This window comes from Montipora foliosa, chromosome 6 (genome assembly GCF_036669935.1).
Source record: "Montipora foliosa isolate CH-2021 chromosome 6, ASM3666993v2, whole genome shotgun sequence".
NCBI classification, from domain to species: domain Eukaryota; kingdom Metazoa; phylum Cnidaria; class Anthozoa; order Scleractinia; family Acroporidae; genus Montipora; species Montipora foliosa.
Genome location: NC_090874.1, coordinates 64,746,205 through 64,773,704, shown reverse-complemented (window position 1 = coordinate 64,773,704; position 27,500 = coordinate 64,746,205). Strand labels below are relative to the sequence as shown.

General features: G+C 39.2%; 1 protein-coding gene and 1 non-coding gene across 6 annotated transcripts in view; both read left to right on the top strand.

Moving 5' to 3' along the window:
* Positions 1 to 27,500, top strand: part of LOC138008153 (transient receptor potential cation channel subfamily A member 1-like) — a 73,705-nt gene that overhangs the window by 10,951 nt on the left and 35,254 nt on the right. For 4 of the 5 annotated variants that reach the window (XM_068855377.1, XM_068855379.1, XM_068855376.1 and 1 more), the window contains exons 3-23: positions 3,159 to 3,334; positions 4,326 to 4,442; positions 5,229 to 5,337; positions 9,065 to 9,171; positions 11,395 to 11,442; positions 12,655 to 12,791; positions 13,776 to 13,824; positions 14,490 to 14,678; positions 15,617 to 15,709; positions 16,247 to 16,329; positions 16,791 to 16,952; positions 17,791 to 17,908; positions 18,582 to 18,751; positions 19,246 to 19,327; positions 20,045 to 20,104; positions 22,084 to 22,164; positions 22,264 to 22,334; positions 23,232 to 23,421; positions 24,081 to 24,238; positions 25,451 to 25,511; positions 27,440 to 27,500. The exon at positions 27,440 to 27,500 is cut by the window's right edge and continues 14 nt beyond it. In XM_068855377.1, the coding sequence (XP_068711478.1) occupies positions 3,159 to 3,334; positions 4,326 to 4,442; positions 5,229 to 5,337; positions 9,065 to 9,171; positions 11,395 to 11,442; positions 12,655 to 12,791; positions 13,776 to 13,824; positions 14,490 to 14,678; positions 15,617 to 15,709; positions 16,247 to 16,329; positions 16,791 to 16,952; positions 17,791 to 17,908; positions 18,582 to 18,751; positions 19,246 to 19,327; positions 20,045 to 20,104; positions 22,084 to 22,164; positions 22,264 to 22,334; positions 23,232 to 23,421; positions 24,081 to 24,238; positions 25,451 to 25,511; positions 27,440 to 27,500 (2,322 nt within the window). The remainder of the gene's footprint in view (positions 1 to 3,158; positions 3,335 to 4,325; positions 4,443 to 5,228; positions 5,338 to 9,064; positions 9,172 to 11,394; positions 11,443 to 12,654; positions 12,792 to 13,775; positions 13,825 to 14,489; positions 14,679 to 15,616; positions 15,710 to 16,246; positions 16,330 to 16,790; positions 16,953 to 17,790; positions 17,909 to 18,581; positions 18,752 to 19,245; positions 19,328 to 20,044; positions 20,105 to 22,083; positions 22,165 to 22,263; positions 22,335 to 23,231; positions 23,422 to 24,080; positions 24,239 to 25,450; positions 25,512 to 27,439) is intronic. The other variant, XM_068855378.1, reaches the window with a different exon arrangement.
* On the top strand, positions 8,704 to 8,785 carry Trnas-gcu (transfer RNA serine (anticodon GCU)). Its single transcript has one exon. It is a non-coding gene; the product is annotated as a tRNA-Ser (tRNA).

Here is a 27,500-nt window from a genome sequence, read left to right as displayed (position 1 = left end):
CATCGTTTTACTATAACTGAAACAACCCAAAAATTTACAAAAATTCTAACCTTAGGCTTAAACATTATTTTTAGGCCTCATGTTAGCATTAGTAAAGTTTTTTTGGTTGTTTCAGCTATGTTAAATCAGCGACCTGCACTGAACTCTAACCTGCAACCAGGAGTCATGGGCTCCTGCTGCAACCCACAGTTTACACCCTCCGCTGTCAGCTTAATTTTTGGCCATTTCTCAGCTAACAGTTAAAAAACAAATTAACATTTCTCAGCTATCAATTAAAAAAACTCATCGTTTCTTAGCTAACAGTTAAAATTTTGGCCTAATCTCAGCTATCAGTTAACTCCATCCACACCCTCAGATTTAGCATTGTGCCCACGTGAAACGTCAAACGGGAAACGGCGGGCTCATACAGTGCTTGTGACTTGTAAAAGGTAAGAAATGAGCTTAGGGTTTCAACTTCGTTCAAAGGGCCCCTCCCTTGGCTTCTGGACTGGGAGAGGTCCTGGGAACGAGGTTTCCTGGCGTTTGCCGTAAATGTGATGCAAAATCTCTCTTATGCCACTTATTTATGTAAAAATTATCTAACCAGAAATCACCCCCTCCCCCCAAAAAAACTACTCGCTTCTTTGCAATCTGTCAGTAAATGCGCTGATTCTCAAGTTAGATTCAGCTGTGACCATACTCGTTAAAAGGAATCTCCACTTTTGCTACCCGATAAGTTTAAACTGAACCGAAGGAAATCATGTTTGCAAATAACTTTATCGATTTTTTTTTTCTAAAAAAGTGCTTGTATCAGGAATTGCAATTTCCTGGGCGCGACCATTTTGAAAAATTAGGGACTTTAAGGGTGCTTACCATTTAGCCAAAAAATCCGGAAATTTTTGTTTGAGGTCAAATGGAAAGGCACTTTTCCGGAAAGTCTTTTCGGAAATTGTGGACAACCTCCAGAGGTAGTCCTCTTTTTCCATTCGGAACGGAATTCGCGAAATGCTCTTACCGTTTTCGAGAATCCTTCCGTTTTCAGGCCCTTTCTCACAAGATCGAGTAAAATATGCGGGATGGAATGCCTTGTAGTAAATGGTAAGCGCCATTCTCATCCAGTTGGCCATTAAATTCGGAAAATCGCTTACCTTTATGTAACGATCATTTCATCCGGATTATTTCGCTAAATGGTAAGCACCCTCAGACCTACGACGTGTTCGTCAACGAGAACGCCACGAAAAAACAATATCATTGGTTAAAAGAGGAAAAATAATCGTGCTGCACGTGCGCACGCATTTTAGCCAATATTCGTGCGGTACTCTGCACAACAACGGCGTGAAATCACCAAATTTGACGTTTTGACGACAACGCGAGCGCACAAATGTGAATGTATAATTCTTTATTTTTACTCTGAAACCACTCGCACCAATTTAATGTTAGGATACTTCGCACACATTCTACGACGCGAACGAGATGGCCCACCGCAAGAAACTTACAATAGTGCAAAGTTATTTTTACAGGTGACGTTTTCGTCGACGTCGCCGTCGTATGTCGTAAAAGGGAGCTTAAGCAACAACGACAGTGACGGCAACGAGAACGTCATCTCAAAACATAAATTCGCGTTATTGTAATCACTTCGCGACTATTCCACGCTTTTTAATATGACAATGGTGTGACAGTCCCTCAAGAATGAAACCGACATCAGTCACGCTTAATTTAGGGGAGAAAATGAAATTTATCTTCAAGTGCTCGCTTTGTTCATAAAGCCTCAAATTTGGCTATTTCACGTTGTTGTTTTGCTGACGAATGCAAAGAAATGGACAAAAATGAAAAACGCACGCGCAGAGCGTGCAAAGCTATTGTTTTTGCCGACTACATATGCAAAGTTGTGACGTTCTCGTTGTCGTCGCCGTTGTCGTTGCTAAGGCTCCCTAAAGTCTCTAATAGGGAGCCATAGCAACGACGTTGAGAACAGCAACGAGAACGTCATCTCAAAACATAAATTCGCGTTATTGCAATCACTTCGAGACTATTCCAAGCTTTTTAATATGACAAAGGTGTAACAGTCCCTCAGGAATGAAACCGTTATGGGCGGCACTTAATGTAAGGGAGAAAATGAAAACTTATCTCCCAAGTGCTGACGTTCTCCAAAAACCTCAAATTTGGCAATTTTACGTTGTTGTTTTGCAGATCACGGCAAAGAAATGGACAAAATTGAAAAATATAAGGCTATTGTTTTTGCCCACTAAATAGACAAAATTTGTGACGTTCTCGTTGCCATCGCCGTTGTCTTTGCTTAAAGTGGTACTATGATCAAAAAATCATTTCCTTTTTCTCTTCAGATTTTGAAAACGTGTTCGCTTAACACCTAACTGGCAAAATTTTGCGCTTTGAGTTTTATCCAAAGGCTGTTTGTTTGGAGTGTAAGTTTTGGATTTCACGGTCCTCCATTACTCACGTTCAAAACTGGCCGATTGGACCTCAGAGGGTTGGATCTATAGAAAATGACGTCATTTACTCACTAGCTTAAAATTTCAGCGTGTAAACACAATTTATTATATATGCAAAACACGGGTTTAAAAGTCTGAAAGCCTGAAACTCCTGTGCTGCATATTAATTTGGCCGCGTACTCACGCATTGCATTCTTAAACCCGTGAGTCTTTGACGTCATATTCTCCTCGACCCAGCTCTCTCAAGATTTTAAAGTTAGTAATGGCGGACCAATAAATAAGAAAATTCCAGTTAAAATAAACAGGTGTCTTTTTAAAATCAGAACTTAAAACTTGGGTCAGTTAGTGTTTAGTTAACATAGTTTTGAAATCCAAAGGAAAAAAGGATTTTTTTTTTTGGTCCTAGTACCACTTTAAGCTTTCTATTGTTTCTGACATAAAGACGTATTGTATAATAAAACGACACAATTATTTAACATGGCCGCGCCAGGAAATTAAAAAGCTAAAATAGGCGATTCTAAAACTTTTATATTTCGGATACAAACTCTTTCTTTGAAAACTTTTTCAAGTGATTTGACTATACAGGTTAATTCCTCTCATTTGTTCTTGGAGTGGAGGTTCGCTTGCGCAATGCAATACCAAGGAATTACCTTAAAGGAAATTCTTCAACCTATTACATGGTTCGACAATGCGTTTTCAAATGGGTAATAAAACTTCTTTTTAACATAGATATTGATAAAAGAGACAGTTATGGAAAGACAGCTCTACATTGTGCTGTATCAGCCGGACAGGCCGACACGGTGAAATACCTTCTGTACAATCATGCAGACCCAAATATTAAAGACCACCGTGAGGAGGCTCCTTTGCACGCTGCAGTGCGGACTGGAAACGTGGAAGTGGTAGAGGTATGTTTCAGAAGATAACTGCGTGGTTCATATTGTTCCTGCGAAATAAGGCGTATGTCCATGATGTCACGGTGGTATAAAGGAATTGTATCCATGGTGGAGTCCGGAAATCTTAGACGAATATTTTCTTACAGTTCACGGTACAATCAGATTAACAATCAGACGTACTCTGATGCATGCTACTCCCGTTTGAAGTCACGATTCCAAGACCCTGGGTTTCCACACTTTTGTCTATTGTCTTTATCAGGGGCGATCCAAAGTTATGACAAGAGTCCCTTTATACGCTCCCAATTTGCTAAAAAGGGAAAGGACTCTCCTATTAATGGTAATTAGCGTAACCGATGAAGACACCAGCCGCAGGAATGTGGAAACGTTGGGTCTTTGAATCGTAACTTTCGAAGCTACATTCAAATTTCTTCAAGCCAAAGTAGCATTAAACTATGTCTAAATATTTCCTATTTTCTTTGCTAAAAGTGTGGCCAAGACAGTGAATACGTTCTATCAGCCAAATAAATGTCAATGGAGTTATGCAATATAAAAATTTCAACACCCTGTTCATGATTCCTCTGAGATCAAACGCTGCAGAAATATTTGTTCTCAAAATCTTCAATGATATTTTATTGTTTTTCTCTTTAATTTGATATAACCATTTCGTGGTCGCTTACTTTGGCTTAATCTTCTTCTTTCGAGTGTCGTCTTGAATTGTAAGTCCCTAAGGGCCTTTGTCATCTCATCAAACCCGTGTTTCTTTTTGCCAGTGGGGTGCCCCAGAATGTCCCCTTAATTCCCATCTTCTCCAACCCCATCCCCAATTGAATTTTTTTCCTACCCGCTTTGGGCGTGTGAAGATAAAAGGCAGTATTAAGACTGTTTAGATTCGCCACTTTATCTTCTGTCAATGGTTTCAATGGGTCTATCAAATCTGATTTTTAGTGTTTTTTTAAATTGTACGCTCTGTATCTCTAACGAATCTCTTCCTGTGTTTATTAAGGCCTTACTGAACCACAAGGTTACCAACGTCAATATTGAAGGAAGAAATAAGTACACACCACTACACAATGCTGCTCACCTTGAACATAGAAACGCTCTTGAAATCTGTCAGAAAATGGTAAGGTGTGCGAGCCAAATTTCCTATTCTTCAATGAATTTCCTGCAATCTGGCCCTGGCCAAAAAGAGCGGATCTGGCAACGCGAACCTGTGAACAGGCTCTACATTGAATTAAGTGGAAACTTAGGTTTCGATTTTCTCTTGAATGGTGCATTATTAATATCTGTCCCATAGCTTTTTACATTACGAAATTTGTCGAATCAGACATCTAAGATTTTTCCCAAAAAGAGAGCCTATCTTCAGGCTGATAGTGCGGAGTGGCACAGAGAAGAGGGTAAAAAAAGCAGAATTAAAAATTCTTCCCCACTGTTTCTAAATACTCTCCAAAAAATAAAGACTATCGTCATTGCTTCAATCAGTGGGAATCAACAATGGAAAACAGTGAAAACGCAACTGAAGTCATGACATCCAGAAGCAGAGAAATTGTTTATTTGTTAAATTTTTTTTAGTGTTTACAAGCTATGTCCTTTGTCTATCCAAGCTGTTGGCGTCACCGTATCCGTGCACGGGTCGTTCGGGAATTTTTGACCTAATGGCACAATTATGTTACCCCAATTTGTTTTCCGTGGGTGCTCCTTTAAAGGTGTCTGTGCAAGTTGTTTAATTAATCAAGCAAAGTTTCATTTCATGAATCAGAAAATTGAGTGTTGAACGTGCCACCATGGCGTCGAGACAAATCGGCCTTTACGGGGCGAACTTTATAAAAGCAAATCCTTTAGAAGAAGGGAAATATTGCACCAAGTCACAGCTTTTAAGTGAACGTTTTTATTATTGATTACTTTACAGTTGGATTGCGGGGCGAAAGTTACCGCCAGAGGAGTGGATCACATGACTCCGCTAAGTATGGCGGCACAGAAAGGTTCAGCTGACATCATGGCATTATTCTTCAAGAAATGTAAACGTAATATTCATTGTTTTCCAATAATTTGCAACTACTATGTCATAAAAAAGCTTTCCCTCAGCGGCTATGAAAATGGCAAAAGTTATTACTTATCCAAAGAGGAGCAAAGCTTTTGAATTTGGTATTAGATGGGCTCGCTATTTTGTCAACCCATGAGAGTTAAAACCACAACTACTTGAATGTGCGCCGCGCATTTTCCCGCTCTTTGAACGAGTTACATTCTGATTGGTTCAACGCCCTATATGTGCATGTTGTGATTGGTCAAAGTAGTTTTCTTGTTTGGATCGCGGACCCCGTCAATTAAAAACCATTCTATCAGACTTGATAAGGTCCGACTGTCATGTAAGGTAATTTTTGTAAAAGGATAAATAAATACAGATGTGTCGAGTTATTCGTGTAATTTAGATATGTAATTTAGAAAGTGTTGTTCAGAACCGATGATGAGGAATTTGGTCTTATCATCGTTTGACTTAAATTTATCTTGAAGCATCCATGCAGTAATAATAATAATAATAATAATAATAATAATAATAATAATGATAATAATAATAATAATAATAACTTGTAACTTATATTGCGCCTTTTAACATGCAATGATCAAAAGCGCATTACAACCTAAATACTATAAATCTTGTTAAAATAATAGTAAGAATTAAAAGGTAATTTTAAAAAAGTGGGTCTTTGAGTGAAAATTTGAACTGTTTGATTTCCTGATCGAAAGTGGTAGGCCATTCCACAGTGTGGGAGCAGCGACAGAAAAAGACCTGTCACTAAATGAAGGTTACATCTTCCCACACGGGAAATCCAATAGAAATCTAGCGTTAGAGCGCATCCAGCAGGAGGAATTTGTTTCCTTACGGAGATTAATTTACTAATTTACAGAGATGACTGACGAAGCAAAGTCTTAAAAACGATTAAAAGTAATTTAAAAGAAATATGGAACCGCACTGGCAGCCAGTGAAGCTCGTACAGTACCAGAAGTAAACTTAGACGAGTTGTAAACAAGTCTGGCCGCAGCATTCTGTACTCTTAAGCTTTGCAACTTACAGATTTCAGTGTTCGGATGACCATATAATAGACTGTTACATTAATCAAGTCGGTTTACCGTTAGACACGAAAGAATGAACCAAAGTTATAAGACTTTTACGATCTAAAAACTTCCTTATACGTCGAATATTATGAAGATAAAAGAAGGCAGTGCTGCTTAACTTATTGATATTCGTCGACATTGACACGTTCGAGTCAAACAACGAGCCCAGCTTTCTTACATGGTTAACAGGGTAAACATCTGTGTTGCCAACACGTATTGAACAGGTATACAATTTAGAAAGTTGTTGTTTAGAACTAATGATGAGGAATTCGGTCTTATCATCGTTTAAAGACGGTGCATACTATTGTTATTGCGCATATGTTCTACGCTTCTCAAAATACTGGGGTTTCCTATTATTGGTGCTTACTAATACAGGAGTATTTTTGCGCGGTTTAAAACCATGCTGAGAAAGTAAAACTTCGCAAGTGCTCTTGGTATCCAAAAAAAATTGGAAAAGAACCGGCATTCAACCTCGAAAGTTACACTCAGCATTGTTAATTTCGTCAAGTAAGAAACTTGCACGAATCGAACAGGCAACAAAAGTCAAATGAATTAGCTCTCAAGAGAAATAAATTCTCGATGGCGGATAAAGCAGATTTGGTTGATGTAGCAGGTGATCGTGTTTATACTGATAAGTTTTAAATTGAAAGTCTCAAAGCTGTGAAACGGAAACGTTGAAAACGTTAGTTAACATGCGAGATGTGTTCTTTATGAAAGGAGATGCTTCCATGAAGCATACACTGGGTTGCCTGTGGTACGTGTTACAGAAAATCAGAAGGCACTGAATTGTGTGGTATTGAACTACAGCATTCCAGTCTCTGAAGAATAACAAATAAAAGAGAGGCGAGAAACACTGGCTCGTGGGCTGACATGTTGATATTTTTCAAGTTCCCTCGCAACTTCTTTCACCACAAGTTTAAGCGTACCCTCTGAGCATCTGACAGCTTTGAAATACTAAAGTTCACTGAAGTTAAACTCTGTCCGGCGGGGTTAGTATCAGGATGGGAGACCAAAACAGTTTACAACTCATAAAACAGAAGCATCGGACCGAAAATACTATTAACGCTAACAAATGCCAACTCAGCAAGGTACATATTTTGTTAGCTTGCTTTATGCAAAACAAGAACATCATTCTAAAAGCTTATTCTACGCAAAAAGTAGGTTCTGGAGGTAATTTTGAGAGTGGAAATCAAGGTTACGCGGCAGACGGCAAATACAAACTCACGATTTAATTTAGTGAAGACACCAGAAAGACGCTAACCTCATTTTGACAAGAAAATGCTTTACTATTGCCATAAAAACTATCCAGTTAAGCTCGCATATCATAAAACATGATGAATTCATAAACGCCACCTTTTCCAGCGAACAATTTTTTGAAACAAACAACATATTTGCTTTTAGAGGCAAAAACCCCCTCTATTTCATTACGTGGGTGAAGAGAAGAAACTCAATAGTGTCAAATATGCGCAATATTACAGCAAACTAAATTTCAGGATCAAACCGTTTCCATGAAGAACCTTTTCCTTGAATAATGAAGCACAAAATATACGACAAGCTTTCTTTCAAATAATTCTTGGCTGTTACATTTCCAATTATTTTTTTACCTGAAGACTGTGCAGAATTGATCACAGATACACGTAAGGTGTTCGATTCGTTCAATCGTTCTCTGTCTTTGTTGAACCCATAAGTTACCAGAGAATTTTCCATTTGGTTTCAGTGTTCTACATAACAGCACACTTGGTTAAATGTTATTTTAGAAATACAGCTCACTTTGTTTTCGGCTCGACGGGCGATAGATTGTTGTTAAAGTCCATTACTCGTCGCTTTTGAGATTCCAGGTGTTGAACTGGTTTCCAGGTTTCCATTATTGAGCTCTATAAGAGTATATTTTATTTAAGAATCCACTAAAACGCCATTCGCGTTACATGACTTTCGACGCCATTGCAGGCTAAGTTAATGATTCTCCTGTGTCCACCAGAGAAATCTACGCATTTCCGCTACCCTCTCGATCCTAAGAAAATACGCGCAGAAGGCTCTATGCACAAAGACACCACTTACCAGGGGAGTGACAGGCAAGACTTTTACCGACACAGAAAATAAAAAAAAATAAAACGGAAAAATCTACCCATTTTCCGACTGGGATTGCCATACGGCAACCCAGTAAAAAATGTCCGAAGCTTTATTATAATTACAGATATGGAACGATTTTCTAAGTAGAATATTTTGCTGAGGGTGTCCAAAAAGGTTTTCTTATTCTGCAAAAACACGTCGACGAGGTGGCCGAGTGGTTAAGGCGTTGGACTGCTAATCCAATGTGCTCTGCACGCGTGGGTTCGAATCCCATCCTCGTCGTGGATTACTTCCTTTTTTCCCATTTCCCATTTCCGTTAAATCTCATTGAAACAAGTCCAGTTATACACATGGCTGCAAAGTCAATGATTTATACCACGGTCAGGATTGGCTGCACTCGATGATAGAACGCAGAAATTTGTTGTCATAAACACTTTAAAAATTTATAATATATTATTATATTAGTTACTCTAGCTATTTGTTTTTGCCAACTTTGGACAATGCCGTCCGACACGTAAAACTAGAAAAAATATGAATTTTTTGTACATTTTTATACTTCAGGTAACGAAGTTCAGAAAGGAACAAAAGTGAAACAAGAACTTCTTTACGGTGTTGACTTTGAAGGAAGCTCGTTGCTTCATCTTGCAATTGATAGTGGTGTTCTGAAGGTAAAGTATAAAGAAGGCTAATCTTGCCGTTGGTGACTCGCAGATGCTCGGAAGAAATCCGATTACAAGTTCGGATGCTGTATCACTGAGCAATAGGAAACTCGTGCGAGCAAGGGTATGAATTAAACTATCAATTATCCCGCTTTACTACTAGGACCGAAATTGTCTCAAAAGTGATTTCTCGAAATTATAGTGATTTTTTCCGAGCATCTACGGGTTACCATCCATAAAAAGGTACATTTTTACATTCACTTATCGGGGTTAACAGCTCACATTGTCAATCTCCTTAAGGGGCGAACCATTGGACTTTTTTTTTGAGGGGGGGGGGGGGGGGGTGGTAAGAATTCTTTTCCCCACTGACCAACGAGGCAGATATTTTTTTTCAGTCAAGAAGCAGTGCAAGAATTTATTTTTGGAGATTATCTGCTGCAGGATTTTGCTTTCACTCCAACATAGGGTGGCACAGCTCTACCTACTGCAAAACAACAGAAGTCTTTCATAAAAAAAAGTAACAGCGAACGCTATACTAATATTTGTTTCAATAGACGTAATTAACGAGCCTCTATACCAACATACCAAAGAGAAAGGTATCCAAACAATACGCCGAGCATAGGAAACAGTCTAATATGTTAACAAGCCTCCCATCTCAACACCACTACTCAGGCCCGTAGCTAGAGTATTTCAAGGGGCATTCGTATTCATATGTCTGACGAAAAACGTTTAGCTTAGGGTGAGGGTAGGGAAGAAAAAGCGCTTTTAATCAAACGTCAGTTTGGATCGCTCTAGTATTGTAAGTCCCTTAATTCCCTACTATACAAAAATCTAGTGCATTATTGGTATAACACTAACAGTCCGTATCACAACAAGGGGCCACCGTAAAATTAAGTGTCACAGCAAATTTGATAGCTCTACCATTCGCGGATGCATGGTAGCAAAAAGCTCCACCACTTCTTCAAGGTCTATTTGCATGTCGTAATGGATATGCATAAGTGCAAGTGACGCTAATCTGTTCTCGCTCATCGTGCATCGCATATAGGTGTTTAACCTTCGCATCGCGCTGAAGGACCTTTCGAACTCGCAGCTAGTTACGGGCACAGTGGATAGTATTTTGAGCAGAGTGAATGTGTTGGGAAATTCATCCTCGTCGCACTGCTTCAGGGCTGTGACACACCTACGGGCCTGCCACTGGAACAATCGCTAACGCTACTCATTCCAGTTCGCTTGAAAAAACTTCCTCCAAATATATGGCTCAGCCATAGGCACAGAGATGGCAGTAGCATTTGCTAACATCTTCATGAGTAACGTAGAAACTGAAATCCTAATCCAAAGCGCATTTCAACGGCTTGTGTGGAAACGATATATAGCCGACATATTTTTACTCTGGGCTATAAAGAATGAAAATATCAGAGTTCATTGAACAAGCAAATAACCACCACCCGATAATAAAATTTAAGGCTGAAGTTCTGAAATGGAAACAACATTCTTGGATACTACCATTTCTAAAGGCGAGAGAATGAAAAACGACTCAGTTTTTGATGTGCGTACACACTTCAAGCCTACCGAGACACTTCAATATATATACTTCACCTCGTCCTACCCGCCAGGAGTAAAAAAAAAAGGTTTCATCAAAGGAGAGGCTCTAACACTTCTGAGAACTATCTCCTCTTAGAAAATATTTGAAGAGAAAATCAAAAGCTTCAGATCACGCTTTATTGAGAGAGGTTTACCCATTTATTCTGACAACCCTCTATGAAGTAAAATTTGAAGACTAGCCCTCGAACCAAAACAGAAGGAAAACAGAGAAAAAACAAAAAAATCGGTGCCAAACCTTAAACAAATCCCCATGACAAAATGGCATTTAATAGAAACAAATCTACTACTGAGCATAATCTGTGCTCCGCCCCTCATTTCATACAAAAGAGGGCTTTCCCTCAAAGATATACTCATGAGAGCCAAGAGATATGAAAAAAGGCTAAAACACACACTTGGAAGTTATGCAGGCCTGTCAACCCCGTACACTGGCTTAATATTAGGTTATTACAATTAATTTTATTGATACAAGAGCTTAAATTAACCAAATTCCCAATTGGAAAAAATGGAATTTTAAACAGTCACATATCAAATGTCAAATGGTTTGCCCCTTATTATAATTGCGAGAAGCCTAATCTTACCAACTTTTTAAATTAATGTACTGTGTCTGCGTTGCTGTTGCCTTTTTCGCAGGCTGTCAAATTATGTCTGGAGTACGGATGTTCAATAACAGCTGTCAAGGTATGGTGGGTTTAGCGATGTTTAATCCATAAGCCCCGGTTAAACGGACATTACATTTCACAAAGATTGATTTTTTTTTCCCACTCATTCGAACCACGTTGATCAGAGTAGAGAGAATGATGCAGCATTTTTCCGCCACAAAAAATGCTGGATTAAAATGCTTTAATCTCTACAAACATGGAAATTCCTAATTTATACATAAAATTGAGAGATGTGGTCAAACGGTCAGCCTGACATGTTTTTCAGCTCTAAGATTTTAAAGGTTTACCGTTCAATAGGGCCTGTGGGAGTCATGTTATGGTTATTGCAGCATCATAAAGAAGCAGGAGAATTTAAGAATATGATTTATTTTATGAGCGAATTTCTGTGCCCCATGATAATTATACCAATTTTAGATCGCGCCTTCGCTGCGAAGGTTATTTTTGTCTCCAGTTACCCTGACCGCGCGGTCCACTTACACACCAACTGACCAATAATGTGTTGACTTCGAAATAACCACTCACAGTATGACACGGAACTAATAATAGATTGCACATAATTTTCATGGGAATGGAACCAAACATGGAGGCTCGCTCTGTTCGCTCTTTCAATTCATACTCTCTTAAAAGATGACATTTGCGGCGGTTTCAGAAACTCGGAGTCCATCAGATTTTAGTGTTATGCGTATAAAATCTGTCACAGTGAATTTAAAGAATGAAGAAGAGCCTCTTTGTTGACCTTATTAAAGGTAAGGAGATAATAAGTCTCGAGGGAGCCTTGAAGATTTTTCCTGGTCAACGTATAGCAACCCCCGCTCCCACTTTTACCTCACAATTACTCCTAATACGAGTTAGTAAAATGTGACCAACGACCGGGCGGGTCGGAGGCATGGATCTATTTGTCCTTTGTCACTTGTCCCAAAGTGCCCTTTGGTAACCCGTGTGGCAAAGATTTATCATCAAAACGAGAGCAATGTTTCACGAGCAAGTTAAACAAGGTGTTCGGAATACAGACAATTTTAAGTTAATCTATATAATTGCCTGAGCTGAAAAAGGTAGTTTTCTACAAACGCGAGATCATTTTGTTACAGTACCTGTTTCCAAACTGCTTCCGTTTTTCCTGCATCTCGTAGAATGTTATTGTAACTCATATCTTAAACGTAAACATGTCAGATTGCTGTATTTATAGAAGCTGGCTTATGGAAGTTTTACCTTTTTTGTGTTATAACATTAGAGGCGAGATGGTAGAACTGCCATACATTTGGCATGTCGTCTCGGAGCACTAGAAATCCTACAATGCTTATACGAGCACGATTCAGCTCCTTTCCAGTATGCTTTGTTGGATAAAGAAGACATGACTCCTTTACATAGGTAAGAGCTGTTAAATTGTGACGTAGAGAGTCATTGTCTTCATTTCTTGGCCTATTTTATTTCAAAAAATAACTAAAATAACAACCAACGGGGGTGTTTTTACAGTGAGGAGGCACATTTCACATGCAAATCCTCGAACGTATTGTACTGCATTTTGTGTATGAAATGTCCAGGATTGTTATAAATCGGGGAGACGAGTAGGCGTCTTGCAGATCGATATAGGAAACATAGTCTTGACGTTATTCACAACACAAAAGACCTTCCCATGCCCTAGCATTTCTGTGGAGCAGATCATTCAAAGCAGGACATTCGAATGTCGGTCTTGCGCACAGTCTTTAGGGATGAACAACATGCGGGGGAGAAAAGATGCGCTGAATTTTTCATTTAAAGACCCTAGCGCCCAATGGAATGAATTTGGACTTTACATTCTAGGTCACACGCTTGTAATTATAATGGCCTAGCACGCGCGGATTTTATGTCAAAGTGTTCGTGCATGCATATTAGTTTGTATTACGCTATTTTCAAATCATTTTCAGATTACCACTTTGATGAACACAGTTTTGCCGAAACGTCGGCGTTAAATTTTCAATTTACAGCGTTTTAAAATTTATTTTTTTAAAACGTTACTTCATTTGGAGGGCGGAAGGGTGGAATGGGGAAGGGGACTGGGCGGTGTCGGTTTCTGTATAACTAACCATTTTTGTAGTGATCTGTATTCTTTCCTTTGAATGGATGGGGGCGGGGGGGGGGGGGGTAAGGGGGCGAAGGGGGGAAGTGGGGTGTGCTCCCGAAGAAATTTCTTCATCTCCTCTTTCTAGATTTTCTCTTTTCCCCTCGTTCCTTAATTTTAATTTTGTGTTGAAGAGCTCCTTGTGCCGGGATAAGGCCGGGTGATCTGACATGCGCCAGCAAGGTATTTTCTTTGTTTCATCACACTGACGAATCGAATCATTTTTTGAATGAAGAATTTGGTATTTCTTATAGGTGCGCCATGTATAACCATGTTGCTGTTGTCCAGTTTCTTGTGGACCATGTAAGTCTAATTAAATGTTAGTCCAGTTCCAGTGATCGCTTTCTCAGACTTATTTACAGTCAAGGGACAAACAGATTACTTCATGGAAAGTGCGCGCGAAAGCTATTTATGCGCGAGTTGTTAACGTATGAGAGGTTTCTGATACAAAACCAACGAGTCGAGTGCGTAAATACTGTACAAAGATTTTCCGCCTTGTAATTTGTTTATTTCGTAGTTACTGAGATTTCAACCTTCAACCTGATATTTCCTTGCTTGGTCAAACGATTTGTCCACGATAATGTTACTTTGCTCTCTTTCATGCAAAAACTGGCTAGCGCTTGAAAAGAGCCCTTAAAAGCCTTCATGGCTCGTAATCCTCGCTATCTTTTCGTCTGACGCTTACAGAAATTCGCACAGGTACTTCTTGACTTCATCTGACTTGATTTCTTTTAAGCTATAAAAAGAACTAGTACGTTAATTCGTAGCTCTTCGGATATACAAAGTTTCAGTAACTGTACTAGCCAAAGCCAATGGCACTTACTTCAATCCCACTATTTTAATAAGATTTTTAATCGAATTAACAGAATACTTAATGTTCGAGGAATATACAATGTTAGTTATTTTTAGATTTTGAACACTACTCAGTACGGCAAGAAAATTTTAAGTGTAAATTTAATTTTCTACAGGGCGTCGATTTAAACCCACGCGACCGAGAAAAGTGCACACCGTTGCTTTTGGCAGCAGCCCATGGCTGCTCAGCAGTTGTTTCGCTCTTATTGGAAAACGGAGCTGATGTCACATGTGAAGATGAAAAACGACGAACAGCGCTGCACTGGGCAGTAGGACAGGACAAGACAATTGAGAGGCTTTTGAAGGTATCATAACGGACGGACTACCTGCTAGCTAAGGGGAGGTTTTCGGATATTTTGCGCAGTGCAGAAGCTTTGCTGCTAGCCTTTGACCAGGCTTGATAGCGGCGAACGTGGCTAAAAAATCAACTTGGTGAAATTGAAGTCTTCTAGCAAAGCGCCGATTGGAAGACTGGAGATCCCTCCTCCAGTTCCCAGCTTATACCGCTTTCCTCGCCGATTTTCTTTTCACCTTTATTGCATTAATTCCATACAGTTACTTCGAATTCCAAGTTAAAGTCTCATTTCCTTCTGTTTATTTTTTTGAACTTGAATTAGTAAAAGAGATATACCTTTGCAAGTCAGCAAAAACTGAGTACTGAATACTGAATACTGAATACTGCTTCAAACCCTTGTAATTACCTTTCGTAACACTAGAGATTGAATCTACAAGTGTTTCTCAGCAAACCTTTAGGGACGCGGGTAAAATGGTGAAATGACCAAATGCTGGTGGACGAATAACAAAAGCCACTGAGAGATCAAGTTCTTTAGTCTACCCACAATGCGGCGATGACTTAACGAGGAAGTTATCAATGTGAAGAGTTAACCAATTGATTGAGTCGTTGGATTCCTAATAAAGTGTGCTCTGCTCGCATGGATTCGATTTCCATCCTCACTGAAAGGCAATGCTAGCATTATTTTTGTTTAACTGAACTGAAACGAACAGCTATCCTACTTCTGTCGGTGTAAAGTCAAATTCCCTTTTATCAATGGCTTCTGTCCCTCATGGCCTCGAGTGCCAGACAAGTTGTGTAAAGCTCATTAATTGACGTTCAAACAAGGAACACCTGTTCAAAATTATTCAATCGTACGCTAGATGATTGTGACAAATGCTCCTATTTTATTCCATGACAATTAAACTGACGCGTTTGTTATTCTTATTCCGAATGATTGATTTTAAATAGGATCAACAGGTTCAAGAGCTGAAGCTGGTAAATCAGCAAGACAGCACAGGAGCTACAGCCCTTCACTACGCTGCACAGGGTGGGTTCCTGAAGGTAAGCATGCGCATGACCACTGAGCACAACCGAAGTATCTCTTCTATTTTCGGAAAGCTAAAACAGACATGGCTTTTATAGTTTTGGTTGCTACTTGAAAATATATAGCGCCGAGAACGAAGAATAGTCTTCATTAAAAAATTGTAATCTACCCGTCGCAGAACCCCTAGTTTATATCCTACAATAAAGTAATAAAAATGGACGATTAATTTGCGAACTGGCTCTTCCGGCGAAAGGCGCGCGTAGTCAAAGTGAAGGGACTGAGACGCGGGCCAACGACCTCTCCTCGCTTGCCCTTGGCAGCGCATGCGCCATTAATTGGAACAGTCTGTTGGCAAGCTAATGTACAATCGGCCTCCCGTAAAAGACAACGAGTCTGCGTCGAAAACTCTTTGCAGAATTAAGAGGTCTCATAGGTCGGTTAATTGGTTGTGCCTTGTGGAGAGAGAGAATTCAAATAAACACAACAGTATTAATTTAACAAATTGGTTCATCTTTAAGAAGCACTGTCAACCAAACGCAATGATTATTTTACAGAGCGTACTCCTGCTTCTGAAGAACGGAACAGACCCAGGTTTAAAGAACAATAAACTAGAGACTCCTCTTCATCTAGCTGCCAGGTTGGAACGGCCCTACTGATAAGAATGTGATCTACATTTAAGTACATTGAATTTTTTTGCACCTTTACAAGTGAACGTTTCCAGGTAACTGAACACTCAGAAACTAGGGCACATTACAAAAGTTTAAACCAGTGAAAGTAACTGGCCACGGATGAACCCCCTTGCATTTCCCCGTCCTAATGCTTTGACGGCAATTTAAAACGCGTTTTAGTTCAGCTGGAAACGGACGAAAACCGATAGTGAAATATTTCCCTTGAGGCTTGCCTCGGCGCCAGCCCTGTGGTATTGCTAAGTGTCTCCACCTTTACAGAGACGATTTGTTTGAAAATTTGGAGGATACCATTGCCCTTGAGTGGCATATGTCACTTCTGGCTGCCGCTTTAGTTAAAAAGCATTTACCTCCATCAAAACATACCAGGCAAAACATCTCTTGAGGTTTTTCTTCGTTTTTCGTCTTTTAGTTATGGGTGGCTACCTATTGTAAAAAAGCTGATGGAAGGCCGACAGACTCGTATGATGAATGTCGGAAATTTAAGCGACCTCACCCCTCTTCATTTGGCTGCTTCCAATGGACAAGACAGGGTTGTTAAATTTCTGCTGGACAGAGGGGCAACTATCGAAAGGTAACAATTACATTTTGACACTGCTTTGATGACTAGACGGTGACTATAAACTAATCAATTTTTAATGATTTAAAATACATTAAATAATTCAATAACATAAATTTAAATAATTTATTTAAGAATTGAGCGTTTACGCATACTTACGACATCCGCCACCAACCTCTTTCCCAGTGTTCTCTATCTTCCTCCCTCGAGAACGAACGGGAACGACGTTGAATCGCCACCCGAAGGATACTACTATCACTTACTACTACTACTACTACTACTACTACTACTACTACTACTACTACTACTACTACTACTACTACTACTACTATTGGTAATAATAATAATAATAATAATTAATAATAATAATAGACCTTTTTGCAGATACGGCGGCCATTTTGATTTTATTGTTTCGAATAGCTATTATGGGATGCCCAGGGGGCAAATGCATATTAATTTGCCCACTGGTTACCCCATAATGTCTTTCGAAACAATAGAAATCTAAATGGCCGCCGTATCTGCAAAAAGGCCTATTGTAATAAAGAAAAAAATTCAAGAGGAAACATAACATTGTTTTATCTAAAACCGATAATTTATAAGGGTTACAGGCTACTAAAACACATTTGTAAAACCCGACTTATTTTTTCTCCAATCGGTATCCTGTACCCAAGAAATGGGATTACTTGATTTGAAAACAGAAGACGAAAATCCACACCAAACAATTATTGCAATTAAGACATCTTTGTTTGATCTGGATTCTCAACGGCGGGCAATACAGATCTTATGTTTTTGCGTGGCATTTTTAACTCTATCGTTCATCTTAGATCTTTCAATATTCAACTCTTGTCTACAGAGATACAGATGGTCGTACCCCTCTTCATTTTGCGGCAGCTAAAGGTTCACTAAAAAGTGTCCAGCTTATCTGCACTGCGTGCCCAAACTGCATCAATGTGGAAGACAACACTGATCAGGTAGGACTTATATGGTGGCTTGAACGCGCATTCACCTCTGATTCTCTGTTAATGCCTTGAAATTTCATAAGTTTCCAGTAGATAAACGTTCGAATGAATGGATGAATTCGTTTACTTTTGCTAACTGTGGTACGTTGGTTATGACGCGAGCTGATAGATTACGACTTTGTTTATAATTTCTAGGTAAAAAAATCCCATGATATTCTTTTTTTAAGTGTCATGGATTTATCTCTTAAGTAACAATGATGTCAACGTCAGTTACCATTTGATTTATTTTGTTGCTGTTTTTTTGCCGTTCAGCCCCTAAATGACTTGAAAGTTTTGATGAATAGCATCAGCACATTGCAGTGGATTTTCCATTTGCCTCCGTGACCGTTCAAAGTAGTTTAGTTGGTACGCGCCTCTGCACTTGACGCATGCCTACAAAATCCTTTTGTTTGTTTACCCTTGCGCATGCTCTACTTGTAAACAAAGCTTTCTACTCTGAGCAATAAGCTATGAAGCATACAAGCATAAAAAGTTCACTGAACATCAATTTGTGACAGCCCTATTAATTTTTATACGTGATACATCGCATCCCTTTGTAATAACGTTGGATTTTTTATACAATAACTAGAAGTTGGAGTACTTTGAGCAACTTTTCGTGCTAACTTTTCACTTGCTTTACCCTGAGGACACTGCCCTACATCTGGCTGCTAAAAATGGCCATCCAGATTTAGTGACGTACCTGCTATCGAATGAATCCCAAAACGCGACTTATAATGGATACAATCAGAATGCTTTAGATGTTGCCATAGAAGCAGGAAAAGAGCAAGTCGTTTTGGCCATTGCTGAACACCGACGGTGAGAGTGTTCGCTCCTAATCAGATATCTGTATTGGATTTGCTACAAAAATACGTGGGCTAAGACGGAAGATTTCGATTTTGATAATGATGATGATGACAACTATATTGCTCTTGCATGGTGATGCCGAAAGAAACCCTGTCAAATTATTAACGATAAACATGAGAGTCTAATATTCAAATTTTTCTAATGGTAATGGATCGACTAAAAGGACATGATTTTAAAAAGAAAAAACAATTGTTCGAATAAAAAAAAAATGTTTTTGACTGTTTAGCTGGGCAATAATTGTGATAATTCGTAATAAATCAATTCTAACTCTTAGGAGATTAATTTCCGGTTAACTGTAGTGACGTCTTGTCAGTGGTAAAGAAACCACAACAGCCATCAGCCATTAATAAATGCAGGCGAACCATTCTCTCTGCGAAAAGAGTGTGGATTCCTAAACTGGTCCCGAGGGAAAGTTTAATGTTCTTAATTGTCCACTTGGCACACAGATGGAGGGAAATGTGTCATCGTGTCGAGGAGGGATTGACTCAACTACAGCGACTTGTGATGAAGATGCCATTGGCTGCAGAGGTTTGATACAGCTGAGAAATAAAACCGCTATTAACAGTTACTTTATTGCAGAAGTCCTCAAAATGTGTTTTTTCTGAATTTATACTGAAGAGAAAATAATAATAATAATGACAACTTTATTTAAGTGTCAATGGATTTAGCACTAGAGCGCTAATTGGGGACACTAATGAAATTAACTCAAACCAAATATCGATTTTTGTGGAGAGGGCAAAACCGGAGTACCCGGAGAAAAACCTCTAGAAGCAGAGAAGACCAAGAAACTCAACCTACATATGACGCCAAGACTGGGAATCGAACCCGCGCCACATTGGTGGGAGGTGATTGCTCTCACCACTGCGCAATCCATGCTCCCCCTACAAGTAAGCTGCAATAAGGCTTTCTACGATAAGCGAGGTTAAATAAGATTGGTCTTCAAAGATAAATGCTTTCGGCGACAAGCATATGAATTAGCCTATGACCATCTGATCTCGAGATGGTGAGAGTTTTTTTCTGTCCTTGTGTGGGCTTATTTCCATTAGTAAGGCTAACGCTCAGATGGTTCATATGGGGATAGAAAACTAGCACTTCACATTACACTCTAATCAGTTAAGTCTGCTGAGACAAAAAATGCGGACTCTCTTTATTGGATGGTCGAACAGAGCAAGGAGAGATTCCATTTGTCCACCGAGCTACTGCAACAGCTGACATTTTTGCATTTCTTTTGTTATGTTCCTATAGAAATTTCTTGATAAGTGTGTGGAAGAATCCGGTGACAAAGAAAAGACTGAGGATTATTCGGTAAGCTCTAATCACAACCACATATGATTTATTACATATAAGTCGTGTTTTATTGGGATCAACCGTTTCAACCGTAACCAGTTTTGGTTGAAGCGAATGAGATTTCCCAATAGAACAAATTTCCAACCATTTTCGGTTGAAACGCGGTAACTCATGGGAATAGTCATTACCAGACTTCTCCGTGTTGACAAGCCATGGCTGGAGCCCTCGGCCGACTTTAAAATGGAGTTAACTGAATAGAGGGTAATGTGATGTGCTAGATTTCTATCCCATATGAACCATGTGAGCGATGGAAATGGGCCCACACAAGGACAGAGACTTTAACATCTTCAGTTCCCACCCTGGTCAGAGTTCTTCTCTGTCTTTGTGTGGGCCCATTTCCATCAGTAGGGCTAACGCGCACATGATTCATATGAGATAGAAATCTAGCACTTCACATTACCCTCTATTCAGTTAATTCTGTTTAAAATATAAGTGCTTTACTGCCAACGTTTGTATAAACGTAACCTTTCCTCGACTTTAAAATGGCCGCGTAAAAGACAGCGGTAGAGGCCCATACTTTTTCAACCCGTTCAACCTAGTTTGATGCCGGTTAAAAGGTGATCAACCAAACCCACCGAAAACGCTTTTTGTCCCAATAGAACACCAAAAAACCAAGCCAATCTAAAACGGTTGATCCCAATAGCGGAAAACGACCATAGGTTTAGTTATCCTCAGATTTTAGAACAGGATCTTCGAGACATGCCGAAAAATCACCAAGGACAGTACCGCACACCGGCGGATGTCTTGCCGTTCCATGGCATTTAACGAGTTTACGAACGATTGTTTGAGTTTATGTAGGTCCCACGTGAAAGTTTCAATGATGCATTTCGAATTCTTTGCTATGAGACTTGGCCTTCAGCTCTTCTCCTATATCCGAGGAGACTGGAAAGTCTTATGATTGCAGCTGCCAATGGATGGCCGGGTTCTGAAAAGGATCTGAACCCAAGACTTCGTTTATGCTTAGCGGACTGCCACAGCATCCTACTTCCCAAAACGGTGTTTCCTTAAAAAATTTACGAGGTGCTTGTTACTTGCGTAGTTGGCGGTAAGGCAAATTAACAAGCGGCGAAACCGCACGGAGAATGGGGAGGGACGCTGTAAAAAATCACAACGCTCCTCCCCATTCTCTCGCACCAACAATACCATCAGCTACGCAGGCTGGGGTGCTTGTTGTTCCTTTGACGGGTAAAATTTGTGGCTTGGTACCGCTTAGGAGGATAAAACCTAAAATGACAGCTAGCAGAGTAGTCGCAGTATCTTTTAAAGGCCCTCCATCTGAGAGCCGTAACGGTATTTGTTGTTAAAAGTCTTTTATTTATAAATAGTAAAAAACAGAAAATCGTTTAAAAATGCAGCCGTTTTTTATTACATTTACACTATATTTGTTAAAAACGAGACACTGAAATAAATAGTATTAAGATTTACGACAAGACCTTAGAAAAGTTTTGTGGAGTGTGGTTTATAAAATAAGCTTTTTATTTTATTTTGTATTTATTTATTTTTTAATTTATTTTTTTATTTGCCAAAGAAAAAAAATAAAATACAAATATGAACAATCAAAAAAGAGAATATGGAAAGAAAAATTATTGAATTACATTGGTGGCGAGGAGGCCTAAAAGAAACTACTAAGCTTATGTAAATTAGGCCTCCCCAAGCACTATAACATTGTCAGTGCTAGTCAACTTGTTGTAGCATTGGGACTTGCTAAGCTTATATGTAAATAAAGAAAAACTACAGAATCTGGTACCTTTTCAAGTTTTTGTGGGACATGCGACAAACACTCCCTCCATCTTTTATAGGATAGTACAGGATGGCGTTAATTTACATGTAAATTAATTTTATGACAGACGCCATTCAAGGAACGCGAAAAGCAGGGGTAATATTTGTTAATCTTAAGTTACCTTCAAAGAAATAAAGGCATTTGTTTTTGTGTTTAGATAACTTACGACTTCATGCTGTTACAAGGAATGCCGGACATTCGAATACATGATCCCAAGAAATATCTTGATAGTCTCCATGTAAGTTATTCAGCCAGATTTTGTGTGATACGGGGTTTATATCCATCTTTCTGCTAAATTATGACAATTATTTTCTTGTATTTAATAATTTTGTTTCAGACTATGGTGAAATACAAAAGAGTTAACTGTTTATCGCATCCAGTTACTGGAGCAATCATGAACATCAAATGGTGAGAGATATCTAACTTATTTTCTCTAAATTAAGTCACACAAGCAATTAGTTTGCCAAAATCTAAGCTTTCTCAAGAGCTTTAGAGATTATTGAACCTTTCATTAACTGTAGGACTCTGAACTGAGTACAAAATCCAATCAACACTTCTGTTTTTCACTTTCGTCGTTTACTGTAGCAAAAGGGCGTCGACGGGTCACAGAAAGCGTCGCGATTGGCTTCTGCGCCTCACTTGTCAGTTCTTTTTTGTAGCAGTCCGACCTCTGTCGCTGCGAACATAATTGGCAGCTGTAGAAATTCGGAAGCGTTGAAGGATAAACGTCAGATATAGTATATGTATGAAGGCGCAGTAAGTCAGGTATTAGGGAGTTTAAGCACACGGCGTTTTTGAGATGCGCACGCCAGGACAGTTGCGTTCAGATTTTTAAACTAGTCATCTCTTATGGATAAAAGATACTTGTCAATATAAATGTGGTTGTGCGAAGACAAGTTAAAAGGGAAAGCATCTCACTCCCAGTTGGCAAGCGGCGTTTTTTGAGCCACTGACGGAAACCGTAAGTGATCTTTTTGCAACGTAAATGTGCCAGTGGCCAGACAAGTTAAAAGGAAAACATCTCACTTCCGGTTTGCCTGACATCTGAACACATCTGAACACATTAATTGGTACTTCACTTGTTGTCAAACTTTCAGGCGGCCGCTCTCCCGCTCTTGGAAGCGGCTGCACACGTAGTTGATCCGATTGGCTCATTTCACTGACCTCGCCTGTTATGATTGGCAGAAGAAATTACTGACTTTCAGATTATGTATCCTAATTTATTTAACTCCATTTGAATACATTTTAATATTTGTTTAAAATAACATTTTTCATTTCTGTAATGATTCGCTTTTTTTGTTTCAGGCGGAGCGTGGGATGGAAAGCATATATTATGAATTTAGGATTTTATATTTTATTCTTGGTAATGCTTACTATTATGACCGTCCTACTGGAAAAAGACACTCAGAGTCCATTGCTCAATGTTCCACGCTTCACTATCGTGGTGATGAGTTTTTTCCATCTGCTCAAAGAAGCATTTCAAATATGGGATGAGGTCAGTAAGACAATTAGTGGAACGAATCCCTAATTAAATTTGTGATTATTTGGTTTAAGATTTCGGGTGGTCATGTAACAGCTCTCGCAATGTATAATGTGATTGGCTCGCTACCCTAGCCAAAAACAAAAGACTAAACAATTCAAACAATGACTAAGATAAGAATACCAAACAATAGAAGGTTACGAGAGCTGTCACACTAACTGAAAATTTTCACGTTAACCGACTGGTTAAATAGTTTTCCGGACCAAAGAAAAATCCACATTAATAATCAGTGAACTTGCTTCATTGTTTGCCACTGAATTAAGAGTATCTCAACCTCGTTCCCAGGGCTTTTTCACCGCCGGGAGCAGGACGGTGAAAAGCCCTGGGAACGAGGTTGAGAGTATCTCTTTTCCCTTTTTTTTTTAAACGGATCTTTCCTCGAACTCTTGTAAGTGCGATCGTTTAACATTTTTTAACTGCATGGTGTCCGAGGTCATTTTCAGCCACGAAAATAAGTGATGACCAATGGAAGATGTTATATTGGATCTGTGATGCGTTCGCACGAGCCCGTATGCCGACGAATATTCAACAACTCTCCTGAAAAATTCTGCATGCAGTGACTTTAATGTTTAAGGATTAGGTTACTTAACTTTCATATTTCTCCCTTTTTGCAGAAATTCAAATACCTCTTGAAGATAGATAACTGGATGGAATGGTTTTTGTACATGACCAGTCTTGTGTATATGTTTCAATATCACCAAAGTTCGGACAATTCTGTGGCAGCCACGGCAATCTTTATCGCTTGGGTTATATTTGTACTCTATTTACGAAGGTACACTACTGCTTTAGACGCTAATTACCAGTCATGTTCATTTGTGCAGAAAATTAAAATATAATAAATAAAAAACGTTTAAACGTTGTGTAAGTCGCGTCGTTCCTATTGTTTCTGTGGGGAAATATTTGCCGCTAAAACGTGCGCATGCTTCGACGGGCCTCTGCTATACCAGTGCAGTGCTTTACCAACTAGGATGTCAAGTCCCCCAGTTGGGAGAGGGTCAATTTTTTGGGCTCATGTGTTCCCGTGAAAGAACTAATGAATGAAAGTGTGGGTTTTAGACGAAAGAAAAGTATTCCTCACACTTATCTAAACAATGTTATCACATGTGGGGCAAAATTACTTCATGCTGATTGGCTGAGAAAAAAGGGCATCTTTTTTTTCTTAATCACGAGGGCAGTTTTGGTAATTAAGAGGGCATGATTACTTGATCCTGATTGGTTAACAGTTGATTATCCAGAGAAAGTTACAAGAGAATCTTCTTCCAGATTATGACTCTCATTAAACTGCTTTTTGTTCACACGTAAAATACAGGTTCACTAAATTAAACTTTATTTCTGTTGACAGCATCAATTTATTGAATTGAACTTTGACCAAATGAAAGCAATTTTAAGTTGATTGTCATTTGTTGCGGCATTGAACGGGCTCCCTCAATAATCTTGCCCTTTATGTGATAAACATGCACTCACAATGTGCCCTTGTGCAATGAAGGATTAATTTCACGTGGATTTTCAAAGTTTTCCAAATTGTCCCTCAGGGAATTTTGTGAAAACTTTGAAAGTACGCGTGAAATTAACCCTTAGTTGTCCTCGGGCCAATGCGATTACAGATACTAAGGAACTGTCTCTTAGGGCCGATTTACACGATACGATTTTGTCGCATGCGACAAGCTCACAACAGGCCTACGACGTGACTTACGATTGTCGCAGCGTCAGCTTCCATTGATACCAGCCTCTTAGCTGAAAGAACTACCGACGTTAAATAAAGTGACTATACTTTACTTTACTTTTACAGACAACAAAATCATGGTAAGCGATAGACGTTAGTTAAGATGTCATCACGGCGCCATTTTCCAACTTGTCAACTTGTCAACTTGTCATTATCTTACTACTCATTCTGACTCTGACGTTTACCGTCTGCACTAAACTCAATGCTAAATCTCTCTGTTCTGGAAATGATTTTAGTCCTCCCCTTTAATTTTTATTTCAGATTTTCTTCGTTTGGTATTTATATTATAATGATGACAAATATCATTAGAACTCTTGTTAAGGTAAGGAAGAAATAATAAATGCTCGCGTTTTCACAGTGCATTTAGGTATGGGTAACGAGTGAAATTATTCCCTAATTTCACAAGTATACCATTTGATTAGCTATTAATATCATGGGTGACAAAGTACTCCTCAATTTTCAAACCTGGACGCCATTTTAGCACTGAAGGAAAAATTGCCATGGCGACATTGTACTTTCACATGTGAAATTTCTTTATTTAACGCTGCAATTTCGCGCCAAAATTAAGGAGTAATTTGTCACCCATGTTATTACATGCAAACTACAGATGTTTAGTCAAGGTGTAATGCGTCCGTGGGGAGGGTAGGAAACTAGTTTCTTGGCGACGGGGGAAAGGACAACTGAAAAATCAGAGTCTTAGGCGCTTGACTCTGTGGCGCCCGTATACCAGCGGGACGTGTTGCCCGTTCTGCAGTGCAGGCGTCTTATCGAGCCGCCATTTTGGATGGATGTTGGGAGGGAATGGGACTATTTCTCTCCCCAAACTTCCTCTGCTTCAGAAATTCAAGATTGGCGGCCAAAAATTCCGGGGAGGAATATTCAGCCCGTGACCGCTAAAATACGCCTGCACTGCAGGCTAGGACCGACATAAACGACCTACGTTCACAGGTTGATCAATGAGTAGGCATCCCACCGGTGTTATGGTGGACGTAGGTTTGAATCCTGCCTAGGGCTCAGATTTTCCTGTTGTCGTTTCGCCCGTTCCCGAGCAACTAGTTTTCCATGGAAAATCCATCAATAGTTATTCAGTTTAACAATAAAAAATCAACCATGTATATGATTAGCTTCAAAACCCGACAAAACACTTCTCATTTGTCTAAGAGAGTTTCAAGTGAACCACCACTCCTATAACATACTAACTTAAGACACGAGGAAATAACGTTTAAATTCAAATTGCTTGCTTTTTTTTGCTAAAAAGAAGATTTTGCCTTTACTTAAAACTGTCTGGGCGCCGCCGTCTTGAATAATTGTGACGCATTGCAGTTTGTATCAAACACGTCAAAATTTATTCAAGATGGCAGCGTCCGTTCAATTTGAAAACAAATAAATTAAGGGAAATTGATCTACAAATTCAGATACACACGCTTCCTTTGCAAAACGTTTCAAACTAATACAATTGTAAGATCATTTCGTGTGATTATTTTTCTGTGGAGTGGAGGTTCCCCTAAGCAAGTACTGGTCATTTCGCGAACATTCCAAGTCGATCTCCACGGATAGCGTGTAATCAACTTTCTAGTAACAAAATCGACATGAACGGTGTGATTGTTTGAAAAGAGAACTTTCAAATTTACCGTCAGGTGCAGGTGGTCACTTTAGTAATCTCATGTTGTCAGGACGTCAACTCACTTCCAAGACTAGGAAATATTCCGGAATTCAAAACCCATGTGCAGGACGTGCTGAGCCATTGTGTTTTTTCAACAGGCCAATTTCGATATATTAAAATTCAGCTTAAAACAATGAACATGACTTAGAGGCCTGGAAATGATGCCTTTTGCCGGAGACTGAATTTTAATATATAGAAATTGGACCTACTACAACCCATTTGTCAACTTCGTTACCAGGACTTCTCCCCCAACCCAAAAGCCAAAGGAGAGGTCCTGGGAACGAGGTTGCCCAGTTCTCGTTCTCGTCCACGCCGTGGATGCTAAGCTCCATATTCTTTTTGCAAAGAGTACTAGTAAGGATTGCCTGTTTTTTCTTGTATTGTAGTATTTTCATGTCACAATTTGAACCATTGTTCGAACTTTAGAGCAATACACTTTTACTTAAACGTTTTTGCTGGCTCCGCCTCTTGGTTTAAAACCCAATAAAAAACTGCCTTTCGTTATTAAACAGTGCTTAAAGAGCTGCATAAAATATTTAAACTTTGATTTTAAATTTACCCCCTGCACCTTTCTCTTGTTCCTATAGATCATTATTTTATTCATCCCTTTTGTGATTGCCTTTGGAATCCCGTTTTTTCTTCTACTTC